The sequence below is a fragment of the Triturus cristatus genome, chromosome 3_2, assembly GCF_964204655.1.
Source record: "Triturus cristatus chromosome 3_2, aTriCri1.1, whole genome shotgun sequence".
Taxonomy (NCBI): Eukaryota; Metazoa; Chordata; class Amphibia; order Caudata; family Salamandridae; genus Triturus; species Triturus cristatus.
In genome coordinates, this window is record NC_140584.1 from 849,711,871 (window position 1) to 849,728,038 (window position 16,168).

The window sequence follows — 16,168 nt, forward strand, 5'->3', positions numbered from 1 at the left end:
AGAATTCCGGCCTCTATTAGGACAGGTGCCTCTGTAGACGAAGAAATGGCACAATAAGTCTTGCACCATCACACATACCAAGTCCCCTTTGCTCTTTTCTTTTGTGGGGATTCGTTAGTTTCTAGCAAAGCCTTTGTTTAGAGTAGTTGGAGTGGGGTTAATAGGGGAGATTCACATGATAGTCCAGCCCAGTTGGCTTCTGTCCCTAGTTTGCAGAGTATGGGGTGGGAGTTGTGCAAGGGGGTTGGTTCCTGGGGTCTCTTCAGGATTAACTCACTGATGGTACATGATGGTACATTGCATATATGCTGAGCAACATATACACAAGTCATCCGTACAGAAATCCGCAACCACACAGTCCCATGCTCGGCAGGTCTGTACACTTGGCTGAGACTCTGCGGTCTGTCTCCCCAGACAAGCTGACACTCCTTTCCTGGAATATCAATTGTAGGCTAAAAAAAAAAATCACGCATTGGGCAAAATTCAAGGTGGCTCAAAGGTCCAACCCAGATATCCTTCTGTTAAGAAAAAACGCATCTCATGGGTAACAACTGTCCCCTTCTGTACCACAGGGGTTACTCGCAAGTATAGCATTCGTGCTTCCACCGGGACTCACGCGACACGTCATTCTGATCCATCAACACGTCCCTGTGGTGGTGTCCAGGGTGTGGCACAACAGCCTTGGCTCCGATGTGACAGATATGGGCACTTTAGGAGGTTCTTCAATCTCTTTGATCTGCGTCTAGGATCCTCCTCCTCTTACTTCTGAGTTTTTGAAGAAGCTGGGCGATGTCCTTCGGTAGATGCCTGGTGCACCGTGAATTTTTGGGGTGACCTCAATGGGGTGATTGACCTTGATCGCTCCTTTGTCCCCGCGGCTGCTGGTCGCGGCCCAACTTTAATCTTTACCTTTCTTCATAACATGTACTTAGTTGATGTGTGGCACGCCCATCACCCGAATGCTCGCAAATATACCTTTTAGTCTGGAGCTCGCAAATGCTTTTCCTGTCTGGACCACATTCTCCTACCCTGGCACGATGGCCACAGTGTACCTATTGTGTATATCCTGGCAAAGGGTCTCTCAGATCACTCGCTGGTGACGCTGGACCTGGCTTGGGGACAGATGCGCTCTAGGGTGGGGTGGCGCTGAGCCACTGGTGCCTCGAGGTAGAGGAGTTTCGGGAGACTTGTCAGTAATTTCTGCAAGAGAATCCAGAGTCTGGACGGTGTCCTTTGGGAGGCTTTTAAAGCCGCTCTCCGCGGTGACATAATTAGCTATTGCCAGGGACAGAAGGTGTGCGCTCAGTGGAAGATATTGAACCACGAGTGCCGGACCACGAGCGACAATATGTTGCAATGAAGGTGGAGGCTCTCCTATGTGACTCTTCACACACAAACTCTACTTAGACAAGAACTCGCACAGGAGGTCCACAAGTTGGGGCTGGCTACCTACACCTGTATCTATCAATGGGGGAGAAGGCCAGTAAAATATTACATGGGATCTGCACTCCACGGATCACGGGTGCTCCAGTTGTGTAGCTTGAAACAGACGCTGGGTCTCAAATAATGGGTAGCGAGGGCATTGCAAATGCATTTGCGACCTATGAGGACTTTTACAGGTCGGATGGCCTCAGGGGACCCTCGCCAATTCTAGGTTGAGATACCAGTGTGGCACCTCCTCCTGGCAGAGTATGACACCTTGGAAGTGGAAGTCACCTGCGAAGAGCTCAGAGCGCTCCAAGCGGTAAAGCACTGGGACCTAACGGGCATCTGGCCTAATTTTGGCACCTCCTTTGGCCCCAGGTGAAGCTCTGATGAGTGGTGAATAACCTAGGGATCTCATCAGCTGAAACTGTGGTGACCCCGACACCGAGCCTTAAAGGCATACAATGTGTGGACTATAGACCGATTTTATTAAATTCAGAGGTTAAAATTTGGGCTAAGATGCTGGCTAACCGGCCCACAGGAGTAATTGCCCATCTGGTGCACCCGGACCAATCTGGAGCTATACCTTTCAGGCCACAAGGCACAATATACGCCTAGTTCACAACACCATACAGCTGTGTGGCTGACTATCCAGGTATTAGAAAGGAGTAGGTTCTGTTGACTGGGATTACTGGTTCGGACATCTAGATCGCTTTGGTTATGGTCCCAAATGTATTGGGTTCCTGCGCCTCCTCTACACTAACCCTCCTGGTGAGGGTGACGGTCAGAGGAGCTATGTCATATTGATTCCCTATAGGACGGGGTACCTGACAGGGATGTCCTCTTTTCCCTTTCTGGTTGCCAAGGCCATAGAGCCCTTGGCAGCATGGGCTCATGTAGATGCCCTGTTCCAGGGATTCCAATGGTCTCCAGAAGTGAGCGATAGGATCTCCCTTTACACTGACATCGTCCTGTTATTTTTAGATAACCCACAAGAGACGGGACCTCGGGCTCTACAGATCCTTTGGGTCGTAATCCAAACTCCTCATGAATAGGGCCGAGTCCTACACATAACCCCAGTGTCCCAAGCCGTGTGCGCCTGAGCCGCAGGTGCTCCCGTTAGATTTTAAATATTGTAGAGGCTTCATTACCAATGATAGGCGTTAGGCATACAACTGACATCCAACCTCAGCTCGATTGTCTCTTCAAAGAGGTCAAATTTTGGTCCTCGCTCCCGCTGTCCCTATTGGGTCGCTCAGCCATTATTTAGATGGTTTACCTTCTTAAACTTCATCAGCTCCAGAAATACCCATTTGCAGTGCACCAGACCTTAACGCTGTGATTCATGAATTGCTATGGAACGGTAGAGTCCCCTGGATTTCTCTCGATAAATGGTGCCGACATACCTTTGACTGGGGAATAGCTACCCCGGGCTCCTCCTCCAATATAGAATCGCACATCTTCTAATTGTGAATGATTGGTGGTTTGAGGTGTTTGATAATCCGGCCTATATGACAGAGGGTTGGATCATGGGTCAGTAGCAGCAACCTCCTTTACTTGCTTTAAGGGGTAGCTATCTCACCCACTATATCATGCGCCACGAAAAGCGCTGAAGATCAGAGTGAACATGGCGAAATCCATGGGATGGGCAAGTAGGCTTACACCGGAGACTCCACTGTGGACGGAGACTTGGCTCCCACAGGTTGTGGCTCTTCAGGGTTTCCGCCTGGGTTAACATTGCTTAATCATGGGTCCTTGAAGTCCTTTCAGGACCTTCAAGCGGAATATCAACTGCACCGCACCCAGTTTTCTCGGTACCTGCAGCTCTGAAATGCCGCAGTCATACCTGAATTCTCCCCCTTGGAAGCGAAGATCGTACTTACTGATATTAAGGAACATAAACTATCCTCCATTTATCTGACGCTACTTCATAATCAACCTGCTCCAATTGTGGAGTGAGGGCACTATGAAAGACGAATCTAGGGCCAATGGAGGACGAGGACTGAATTGTAGCTTTGGCCGCCCCCAGGAAGGCTGTAATAGCCTCATAGTTCTGTTTAATTCAAATTGGACTACTACCCTGTACATACTACACTAGAGCAAATCTATTCTGATCATGACCAGAAGGTGCCTGTGCTGTGATGATCCCAGATGATGATTTGTAGCACACATTCTGGCATGGCCCTGCTCTTTCACTTTTTTTAAATGGAGTGCTTGGCGCCCTGGGAACAGTGCTGGTGTGGACAACAAGATTGATTCTTTACATATTACGGATAACATGGGAAGTAATGGATGTCAGAGGGCGTAGCTCTGGCTAGGCCTCAATGCTAAGTGAAACATCACACAGGCTTGGAAGAGTACTGAGGAACACCGGTTAGTAAATGGGCCACAGGGATGGATCATTGTACGGGTTTGGAGTGCCCCATATATCTGGCGAGATGCTTCCCCCAGAACCATCATACGATTGGGCCGGTTACAGGGGGATCTTGCTAGAACCTTGCAAGCTAGGCCATGGTCCATGGATGGAAAAACACGGTTGGATGGGATTTATTAGGATGGGGTTGTGTTGATTGGGTCTTGGGAATCGAGCAGTCGGGTGTCTCTGTATGTTTTGCTTCACAGTGTCATGTCATGAGCATTTGGCTTTTTCTTTCTTGTATATTGTTGTGAATATTCTTGATCTATATGTTTGTTCTGTGCCAACCATGAAGATGAGATAAAAAATCAATAAAATGTATTTTCTTTTTTTTTTTTTTTTAAATCAAGGCGGCTTTTCTCATAGGTAAGAAATATGATTTTGAGAGCTTCTGCAAAAGGAAGAAAAGGGGTCTCCTATTTTACCAAGGAATTGAAATATAAGTCACTTTATGTTGAACATTCAGTTCTTTGGGACGGATTCCAAGTCCAGCTGAAGAAGTATGGATAGAGCAGCAGCATTTATAAACTTTGCAATCAAGTCTACTCGGTGGTGCAGAGTCTGTTCCCTTAATTGCGCCACCTGGCATCTTGTAAGAAAATCTTCCAGTCCCAGTGTAGGTTTGGAATATTTTTAAGCAGATTAACCAGCAACGGGTACAATATTCATTGGAAATTCAATTTCACTAAAAGATTTTCATTAAAAACCGTTTCAAAATACAAGGCAGATTTTGCTATAAATTGCATTGGAATAAACATGTAATTGGAATCTATTTAGTTGAATAAATAAACTGAAAAAATAGACTGATTTTCAAGTGAAGCTTTCTCCTGATTTGCAATACGATTTTTTTAATGCTTTTCTAGAAAAACATTTAAACTTTAATCCTAACCCCAATTGTTTGCCCAAGTCAGATTGAAGCATGAACTAAGCCAAATCTTGTTCCTAATCAGATGTAGCCTAGTCTAATTGCAAATCTGAACCTTCATCCTACTGCTTTGCCTTGCTTCCACATAATCCACTAAGCATGAAACTAATTTTTAATCTAACATATACCTAAACCTTACGCTAACTCTAATCTTAATTATAACTCAATCCCTCACTTGCACTTTGAAACGACCCTGTATTAGTACCAAACCTAATGTGGATTCTATTTTTCACCTTATTATCCTAATGTAATAAGATTGGTATTCAATTTTTCATAGAAGGGTGTTTTTGTTTAAAAAAAAAATGATAATAAAAAGGATTATGAAAAGACTATTCCCCACCCAAACAGTACACAATTTGGTCATCTACATGGGTGCCGACTCTGATGTTATCCAAACAGTAGAGAAAACATCCTTTTCTGACCTCAAACCACTCAAAGGAAACTAATCTTCACTAGCATTTTTCACCTAGTGTGAATAATAATATTAGCTCTATTACAACTGGACTAAGAAATGTTCTCTATCTTGGCCTTGCCACAAAATTAAGATTCCGACTTCAGCGCGTATAACACCGACCAGACTGTTTTTTAAAATGGAACACAAGTTCACATTATCCAAGCTGCCTCAATAAATGAAAAACTGAAATCTTCACCACCGTAGACCCATTTGATAACAGCCTTCCATTTGAATACCCGGGAGTACTAGGTACCACACCAAATGCTGTCAAATCATTTTGGCCATCACAACATAATAACATAAAAGGTGTATTTGTAAAGCGCACGTTCACCCAGAAGGGTATCTTGGCTGAATAACATATGTTTAATGTAACCACTACAGCGGACGCATTAGTCCACTGAACCACAAGATCAGTAATCAAAAACATTAACTTCCACCTCATGTTGCTAAAAAGAATCCTGTTGCTACTAAAGCTTCCTTAACACAACAAACTGGTGAGAGCCCGTAATATTATGTATGCGGTAGCTCCAAAGAAAGAATATAAAAATAGAAATGCAATACAGAGCAGCCAGGATGTGTTTCGATTTAAGAATACCGTTTATGTAACACTGACTCTCAAAGTTTACTCTCCCTGCATCAACGTCAAATCTTGGTTTGGATTACAGGTCAAAATACATTTGCTGATGGATTGTAAATCTCACTCAGAAGCGCAACATTAAAACCACAATGCACACGTCCCTGTTCAAGTCAGATTCAATCAAAAGAGCCACAATGAAAAGTCAGTTTGTGTTTTGAGAGTCCAGTTTTGAAACATACTGAACCCAAACCCGATTAATCTAGCAAACCCAGCAACTTGAAAAAACTGCCGCCAATGAGCCTCTTCAAAGATAACTTACCAACTATCCTTGAAACCATCATGTTTCCCAATCCTCCATTCAGGAATGGGAAGGATTCATTTGTGCATGGTTTGCCCCCTGGCCTCAAGAAAAATCCAATATGAAATTGTGCCTTTTATAACTATCCCTTTTCAAAGTTGACCTCTGGTTAATCAGATGAGAAGAGTGAGTTGTTATCAAGAACTGGCGCACATACTGCCATGAGCACTAGAAGGCGACAACCCAGCAAAAGGAAGGTACTTACACAAAAAAAAGAAAAGGAAAAAAGAAAAAAGAAAAATCAGGGACTGGTAACTTGAATTCCCACTCCATTTTTTAACTCCTCTGTGCTAGTACCGACAGAGCAAGCATAAGCCTCATTGTTGACTGCCACAGGGTCCAAGCTGTTCTGAGATACCACAATTCTGAAACCTAATGAGGATTGTTTATGTTCCTTTCAGAGTGAACATACATACTAGTTTGGTTAGACCAAATGACATTGAAAGCCTGCTGGAATGCACTCTGCATGCTCAATGTGCATGCAGTCATAGTTGCAACATTTTTGGCAACATCTATCTGGACATCATCAGCTAGCTTGCAAGGCAAGACTGTCTAAAGACTTTTTGCAAGAGTGCGTTGGGCGCAAACGGATAGATGGAAGAGAAGTTTGGATAGGCATTACTGAAAAAACTGGGTTGGCTAATCTTTCTGTTTGGCTATGACCTGCCAAGCGCATTTCACATCGTTTTTAGTTGGTCAATGAATATGGAGTAAGGAGGACTAGATATGCCAGTTATTACAAGCCAAGCTAAATTCTATAATAACTATTCTACTGGAAGTCCCTTAGTCTCTTATTCTATTAAACCCACCTACCAATGCCACTCTCCAAGGCCATCTGGCTTTAGTATGAACTGAGAGCAGGACTAGGATTTTTAAAATTAGACAATGTGTCACAGGCTTGGCCCAGATCCAGAATTTTTCACACAGGTTTAAGGTTCTTTGGACCTCCGCTCTGCAAAGATACTTTGATTTCCTCCCGATACAGAAGAAAAACTCACCAGAATGAAAGAAGATAGTCTAAGGAACATTGGTTGCGGAGTGATTGTGGTGATTAATATATATACTTAACTTGCTATCATACATATTACGAAAAATAAATATTCTTAGCTAAGTGAGAAACAAAAGACCAAATTCTTTAAAACCTCACTTTGTTAGTACTTGTAATGGATTGTTATATAATTAAACATACATGTTAAAACACTGTCTTGCTTTTCAAAGCAGAACCATATAATTAGCTGTGAAAAGAACACCTACAGTTGATAAATGCATCACTGGGAGGGGTAGATACCTACAACAAACCTTAACTATTCACTTTGGGTGAATGAAACAGTCTTGTATAGCAAGGCAGCTGGTCCCTAAGGAGTGTTCCAGTTGTGTGAGCTGGGGGAGATAGCAAGTGCTGCTCAGTCTTGCTCGTTTTTTAGTTATTGCTCTTTTGTTATTCTGCTGAACACTACAGTCGGAGTATTTGTTACCCCTGCATAGTCTTTATTCAACTGTATTCCTTGTACTCCGTGTTACTTTTGCTGCTATTGGAAACAGGTATTGTTTAGCCCCTCATAGCATGATAGCCTGTATTTAACACTGTTGTGCTGTTAACTTTGTTGTTCTGCCTCAGTAATAACTTTGTTGTTCAACTTTTGTTTCTAGAACTTTTTTCTCTGTTTATCGCAGCTTCACCCGCTCACTTTCCCGGTGTTTTGCCCGCTACCCACCTCTATCTAGCCCAGCTCATCGCCTCACAGCACCTACTTATGGAGGGCGCAGCATGTCCCCATTGAACAGGTCCCATGCCAGACCCACTGCTGCTGCAGTCTCACTCGTTTTTCAGTTATTGCTCTTTTGTTATTCTGCTTAATGCAAAAGTTTCAGTATTGGTCTCCCCTGCATAGCCTTAATTCCACTGTATTTCATGTACACCATGTTACTTTTGCTGCTATTGGAAACACTGCCACAGTTATTGTTTAGCCCCTCATAGCATGATAGGATGTATTTAACACTGTTGTGCTGTTAACTTTGTTGCTCTACCTCTGTAATAAACTTTGTTCACCTTCTGTTTCGATAACTGTTTTCCGTCGCTCCCCACCGCACCCTTGCTTTCCCTGCTGTTTTGCTCCTTCCTTTCCTCCCGCTTCCCTCTTCTAGCCAGCCCCACCCACCTCCTCTCAGCATCCCTCTTTCCTCCCAGGACCTACTTATTTAGGTCACAGCCATGTAACAAACAAGTGCAGCGGGCAGGCTAGCCCGTCTGCACCCAGCGTCAGGTACCCTAGCTTTTCCACTACCAGAAGCTACACCGTCGCTAAACTCCAAGCCCTGGACCCTCCCTAATCCACCATAGGACCGTTCACCTGCCGGCACTGCCTCTTCTCCTGAAACACCAGCGCACCAGCACACACAGCGGCCACAACTACCACCCCAGACCATCTCCACTGCCTCCTGCTCAACACACAATCTCTGCAAGCATGTCACCAAGATCTGGGACACCATCACCTCCCTGACCCTGACATCTTCTTCCTCACCGAGGCCTAGTTCAACCCCGCCTCGGAGCCCGACATCACCTCAGCTACCCCCAACAGCTACAAGATAACACATCGAGACAGCATCAACAAACATGGAGGTGCGGGTCACCTTCATCCACAAGGAAACTATCCATTGCACCACCACCTCCGACAACGCTGTTGGTCATGAAACACCACAACTTCAAACTCCATATGGACCGCAAAACCACCATCAAAGACACCGTCGCCTACAAACTCCCAGGACCTCGCCCCAGCTTTACCGGCACCATCCCCGATTTCTTCGCCCCACTTCACCTATTGACTCCAAAATCCACATCTCCCTCAGAGACCTCAATTACCACCTCAAAGACCGCCAATGACAACAACCTTCTCGAAAGTATGAAAAACATCGGCCTCACTGAACTAGTCACTAACCTCACTCACATCGCAGGCAACACCCTCGACCCCATCTTCACGGTCAGCTACAGAGTAAATTACAGCCATGACACAGAGCTCACCTCGACAGACAACGTCATTGTCCACTTCATCACTGGTCCCCCCGGCACCATCATCAACCACGCAGCACTTCTCACTGAAGCTGGAACAGAGTTTCTGAGAACCAATGGACCTACGCCTTCAACACCTCCCACCCGGGCCCCGCAACCAACCTAGAATAGGCTGTCAAGAACTTCTCCATCTGGCTCACAGATTGCACCAACAGAGTCACCCCCATTAAGACCACTAAACCCAAGAGATCAAACAGGTCAGCAGGTACATCACAAAACTGAAAACTAAAAAACACAACTGCAAGCAACTTGAAATAAAGTGGCATACCAGCAAGGAGGCTACAGACAAAACCTCTTTCAAAAAATCCCTCAACCAATACTACCAACTCCTGAAAAAGACGAAAAGGAGTGTCCTTGCCATCCGCATTAAAGCCAGTTTGAACCGGAGCAAAGACCTATTCAACATAGTCAGAGTTCTCCAACCCCTCAGCCACCAGCAGACTTCTCCCATGACAAGATCCCCCATATCTACAAAAGCTTCAAACAACCACCCACCATCCTCAGCCGCATCACTCCTACAGACGCTGACCCCACGACTTGCTGACCATCTCAAAACCAGCTCACCGCACAAAACACCCAAGACTTTATGAACTTCATTCACTCAGGAGCACACACGGACCCCTGTCCCCACCACCGTTTCAACCTAGGAAGCAAGATGAACAGCACCGATCTCACCACCATCTGCAACGCGTCCATTACCAGGGTCATTTTCCCCGAAGAATGGAAACACGCAGAAGTCAAACCACTTCTCAATAAACCGTCCGCCGACCCCAAGCAAACTCAAGCACTACCACCCCCTCTCTCTGCTCCCCTTCCCCGCCAAAGTTCTTGAAAGCGCCATCGACCTCCCACTCACGGAACAGCTTAAGAACAACAATCTTCTGGGCTTTTCCCAGTCAGGATTCTGCACCAGCCAGACACCGAAACCACCTTGATCGCTACCACCTACATCAGAACCCTCCTTGACCAAGGAGAATCAGTAGCCCTGATCCTCCACGACATTTCTGCAGCAATTGACACTGTCACCCCCACACACACATTGGAATTCAAGGTAGCTCCCTCTAATGGATCGCCTCCTCCCTCATCGGAAGAACCCAAAGAACCAATCTCTCCCTCCATCTTCAAAACAGAAGAGCACCCTCTGCGGCCTCCCTCAATGTTCAGCCATCAGCACCACTCTGTTCACACGACTCCTCCCTGGCCAACATCATCAGACCCCATGGACTTAAGCTCATATCCTACGCCTATGACCCCATGCTCATCCTCTCACTATCAAGAGACCCCTTCACCACAAGGGCCAACTTCCTCAGGTACATGACTAGCATCACCACCTGGATGAAAGACAACTGCCTGAAACTCAACACAGACAAAACGGAAGTACGGACGTTCGAAAACAAAGTAATCGTAGAGAGACTCCTGGCGGCCTTCCAAACTAGGACCCACACCCACCCAGACAGACCATGCCTGCAACCTCAGCATCATCCTGGACACCAAGATCACCATGAAAATCCATATCAGCCCAGTCTCTTCCACATGCTTCCTCACTCTTCGCATGTTCTGCAAGAACTTCACATACCTCCCCGTCATCACCAGACGATCCCTCACTCAAACCTAAATCAACATCCAGCTGGACTACAGCAACGCACTCAACATGAGAATCACCTCCTGCTCCTGAAGAGACTACAGACAATACAGAATTCAGCAAACAAACTCATTCTTGATCTCCCCAAGCGAATCCACAACACCCCCACCTCAGCCAGCTCCACTGGCTCCCCATTCAGAAGAGATGTCACTTCAATATGCTGATCCAGATCTACAAAGCACTGCATAACCAAGGACCTGCATACATAAACCACAGCCTTAACTTCCACCAACCAGCCAGATACCGGAGCTCCACCTCCTTTTCCCTCGCATCTGAACCAGCAGCGGAGGACGTTCCTTCTCCTACCTCGTGGGCAAAGCCTGGAAGAGCACACTCCTCAACTTCGGACCCCAATCACCCTGCAAGAATTCAGGAAAGGACTCAAGACCTGGCTGTTAGCTGAGCCAGACTTCTGGAGAAGGACTCCCAGAACCTGGATACCCTCACTGGTGATTTGCCACACTTTAAAAGTCTGGTTTGATTGAAAGATGTGTTTTTATCTTTTTCTTAAATATGTCTACAGTAGGAGCTTGTCTTAAGGAAGTTTAGTAACGTGTTCCAAGCCTTGTCTGCCAGGAAGGAAAAGGAGCAGCCCCCCTTCCTGCACTAATCGTCTTGGAGAGTTTGCATAATGCCTAAAGTGTTGGGGTGCAGTGCCCATGTAGGGGTGTATAGCTTAAAAAAGGCATAAAGGTAAGCCAGTCTCTTAGTAGGCAAAGCCCTGAAGATAATAAGCTGGGACATATAAAGAATTCTATTCTCGACAAGAGACCCAGTGTACATTCCTCAATGTCTGGTTCTGCGAGTGTCTGCGTGGCTGATTGATAATTCACCTCACTGCAGCATTCTGAATACTCTGCAATCTGTTGAACAGTCTGGCTGGAGCCCACAGGTGAAGAGCATTGGAATAATCCAACCTGGAGGTAACCAGATCGTGTACAATAGTCTTCCTGGAGTCCTTCGGGAGTTAATGATTTCATCATGCCAAAGCATGTCCCTACAACTGCCTGAATCTGTGGTTCAAAGAATAGACCTTGATCAAACTTAACTCCCAGGTTCCTTTCTACTGTGGATGATGCCGGAGGGTTACCGAGTTCTGAAGGCCACCAGTTCTGTAAGTCCAGGGGATGGAGTCCCGAAGAGGAGCATCTCAAATTTCTCCCCATTAAGTTTGAGACAACTCTTCTTTATCCAGTATGCTACTCTATTGAGGCAGCCATGGAATTTTTCGTTGACCGAGCCATATATCGGTTTGCAGGAAAGCATCAGCTGGATGTAATCCACGTAGGAGACAACCTTAAAGACCCATGTTTCAACCACTCCTGCTAATAGGGCCTTATAGCTGCTAAACAGTGATGGACTCCGGGCTGAGCCTAGCAGGACACTGAACTACAGCTGCCACTAGGAGGAGAGAAAGGATGTCAGGTAGGCAGCCCGATGTCTTGTTAATATTGATGTCGATATATGCAACAATGTGTGTATGTTCAAAACCAAGACCGAATCACTGTCGTCGAAATCTCCAGAGATGACTTCATCATACGTGGTCAGGCAGGCCCTGCGACCTAGGCCTGTGGCTACTGATTGACAGATCACAGGTGGGGTAGCACGTACCAGCCGGACAAACAAACTAACAGGAACAACCCAGATTAATCCCACAGATAGGCAGCAACACTACAATGTTCCCAGGAGATTAGCCCCAACAAAAGCACATAGGGGTGCGCGTGTTCCCAAAACACCATAAAGTTGGATGTCATGTGAAGTTAGGAACACTCAGCCAATCAGAACACAGCACACACAGTACACGCAGAGATCACGCGATCCTCATGCTGGGCATCTGGACACTTCACCCACTGGCCCTCATTGTGTCCATGCAAGGTCGAGACCCACCTGCATTCGCTATCAGGTGGCTTTGATTTACAGCTCCATGACTAGGCCTACATTCCTTTTTCTAAAATAAGATCAAATTAGTTTATGGTGCTCCAAAGACTGTATATAATGGCACTTAGAACAAATGTATGTGTAGACAGTCCTCAGACCCGTTTCTGTGACTGTTTCTCGGCCGCAGCATTTAGTTAAAACAACTATTCCTGTTATGCCAAACGCCTCACTTTGTTTTTTCAAGATGAATTCACATTCCAATAGCGTTTCAGCCAAAAAGGACCTTAGTCAATACCATGCTTGATCTCTCATTCATATGACCGTCAGACGATCTAATAGAATCTGGTGAGACACATTTTCAAAGGCAGCCGAAAGAGCTAACAGTGCTTTATTGCCCTGGTCAAAGTTGGTCCTAATGAAATCTGTGACTTCCGGAAGAGCTACCTCGGTCCCGAAGTCTGGCCTGAAACCAGACTGTGTGTAATAAGTATTTCTCCTCCAAATGAGCCAACGGCTGTTTAGTCACCTGTTTTTACATCCCGGGCAGGACATGGATCCAAAGGCAATCTTGAACTGCATCTGGCCAAGAACTGAGCTTTTTCATCCACAGTAAAAGGGGTGAAGGAGAGGGGACAAGCAATATTTATAGGGCAAACTCCTACGGTTGCTGGCTTCTTTGCCTCAGAGACTGGCTTAAATTGGCTGTAAATGTTCTGGATCACATCGGTAAATAAATCTGTCAAAGAGTCACATAGCGTTTGAGAAGGAGGGGCATGTTGCTGATAGTTTCTAGGCGCCAAAAATGTTTTTACTCTTTTAAAGATCTCTCTGGGCTCATTAGAAGCTTTGGCTATTTGAAGAGAAAAATTAATAGCCCTTAAGGACTGGAATTTTTTTCCTGAATAGCTTCGGAATGAACTTAAACGCCACTTTATCAACAGCATTGTAATTAGTCCTCAAGATCCATTTGAGCCTTTTACGATTGCTCTTGCACTCCCCCTTAGCTCTTCGTTGGAACCATGCAGCAGCTGGTTTAGCTTGTTTCCCTGAAGACATTTTATAACTGCGCAATCTTATTTAATAGCCACCCAAATAATGTTGTTCAGTGTATCCAAATCTACCTTGTTAGACCGGGTCAGTGTCACATGATAGTCAAAAGCCTGTCTGAAAATGGTTTCTGTGACTTTATCCCAGGACTCCTGCTGGAAGGCAGCTACTAGGCCCCTGAAAGCCAAATCTAAATGGGATCAGAGCATGGTCTGACCAGATCAATGGCAAACGGGGAGGAGTTTTAATAGAGTCACAGTTGGAAAAGATGATGTCCAATTGGTGACCCTCAGTATGCGTAGAGCCCACCGATCTAAGGGGTAGATTAAAATCCTTCATGGTACTTAAAGCCTGACCTGCTGTGTCACGGATGTCATCTATAAGCATGTTAAAGTCCGCCAAGACTGTGAGGTTAGCATATTTTAATGAGGCACCTCTGATGACATCAGCCACTTTATCCATGAAGGTACCCAGTTTTCTCGGGGGTCTATAAACCAGGACACCCAAGAAGGAGAAGTTCTCAGAGATTTAAATAAAGAAGAGGAGTCCTTCCATAGAGTATATTAGCCCAAGCCTGCTCACAGTCGCCGAGAATGTAGAGAGAAAAATCAAAGCTAGGGCCCCCCCCTTACTCTATTCTCACAATCTTGGTGCAAGATGGAATAAAGTGTAAGGGGTTGCAAGAGCAGAGATGGCAGGGGGATTAAGCTCTATGACAAACTTGTCCAATTCATGGTCTGATAGTAGCAACCATATTTCAAACATATGTTTGACAAGGCATCGGGCATTTATGAAACAGGCCTTGTTTGACATACCCTCCATCACAGTCCCTATGACCGGCCGGTTGTTATTAAGAGATGTAGTAGGGTCAACCGATGTATCTAAGGGCACCGAGAGAGAGGCTGAGCAAGAAGGGCAGTCTGCTAATATTTGCCCAGAAGAAAACAGGAAACTAAAACTGTATTTCTGCTTAACTCTAAGTTGGAGCAAAGGTTCCTTGCTTCACACAAGAGCCACATCTCTTCCCAGTTGGACGGAATGGCTGGCGCTGGATGCGGACGGGCTTGCCTTTGGCGCACCAGCAGTGCAACCACTGCTAGTCTGCACCACAGCCTGCAATTAATGCACCCCCCAAAAGCTGAATGACCACCCCGACCTGGCCACAAACACTAGAGCGCGCCTGATCAAAATGGAGTGCCGAAATGGCAATGTGGGGGCGGCGGGGGAGGGGGGCTGGATAAAATGGTGCCTCTAGACCAAATTATTCTAAGTTTACAGTGGGAAAAAAATATTCCAAAATGAGGCAGAGCGTCCCCATTCAATCTAATTGCTTTAAACCACCCCCGCCATTCCCCCCAGTATAAAATAAAAAATAAAACAGTTTCAATTTTAGTGTTTGAGCAATTGTAATCAACAGTGTATAAAAATAGCCATGTATAAAATTGTTTAAGGCCAATCCAAATTGTAATCAGGCAGAAGTTCAGACACAGATTCAACAATTAAATTGCAAAAATAGCATCCACTCCTACCACAGCCCTTTGCTAACCCTTCCATTGAAATCACCCCTACAAAATCATACTGATGATAACTATTTGACAACTCTTGGAAAAATCTAAATTAAGCAACAAAATTTTGCATAGCATCTGAAATTCCCAATGATTCTAGAATTGGTTCAAAACGCCACTGTGCACACCTATTTTCTCGAGCCCCAAGTTCAACTACTGCTCTAGCACAAATATTACCGCTTCCTGAGTCTGAAGTGCCTTTTCCATCCGTGACCTCATCTCATCACGCTGCTCCAGGCTTTCCCGGTTCTTGGATTCCATCTTCTTCAACACAGTCATGTGGTCTGCAAAGAGTGCCCGCATCTGACACACCTGAGATGGAAAGACACAACAAGTAAAAATCAGATGTGTAGGAAGCTGACTCTGTATATACTATACCAAAGTGAGGTATAGTGTGCACCGAGTACAGTGGAATCCCAAAGGTAGGCAGAGGTAAAGTTAGATAGCACCTTACTCTCAATTTGTGGTATTGTGGTCGAGCAGTAAGGCTTTATCAGGGGACAGTGTTAAGCATTTGTTGTACACACTCAGTCAGCAAATGAATTCACACACTCAAAGACTGAGCTTCAGAACAATTATATTTGTATAAAAATATTCTTTAAGTTATTTTATTTCCTAGAACCAAGCAAGCCTGGCACAGGTAAGTGATAAATACTTTGCAGTAAATATTCAGTTTGGAAGACAGTTTGGATTGTAATTGTATATGCACTTTGTTTTCCCTTACAGTATTGTTACTGAAAAATGCAATGCTTTGTAAATTCAGTACATATACATACACATTGTATAGAATTTTTAGTAAAATTACAGGTAAGTT

At 45.2% G+C, this 16,168-nt stretch overlaps 1 protein-coding gene across 4 annotated transcripts in view; it reads right to left on the reverse strand.

The window, feature by feature from the left end:
* The window catches only part of SPAG5 (sperm associated antigen 5), a 577,046-nt gene that overhangs the window by 526,900 nt on the left and 33,978 nt on the right, over positions 1 to 16,168 (reverse strand). For all 4 annotated transcript variants that reach the window (XM_085649122.1, XM_085649121.1, XM_085649120.1 and 1 more), the window contains one exon: positions 15,532 to 15,666. In XM_085649122.1, coding sequence (XP_085505248.1) covers positions 15,532 to 15,666 — 135 coding nt within the window. The remainder of the gene's footprint in view (positions 1 to 15,531; positions 15,667 to 16,168) is intronic.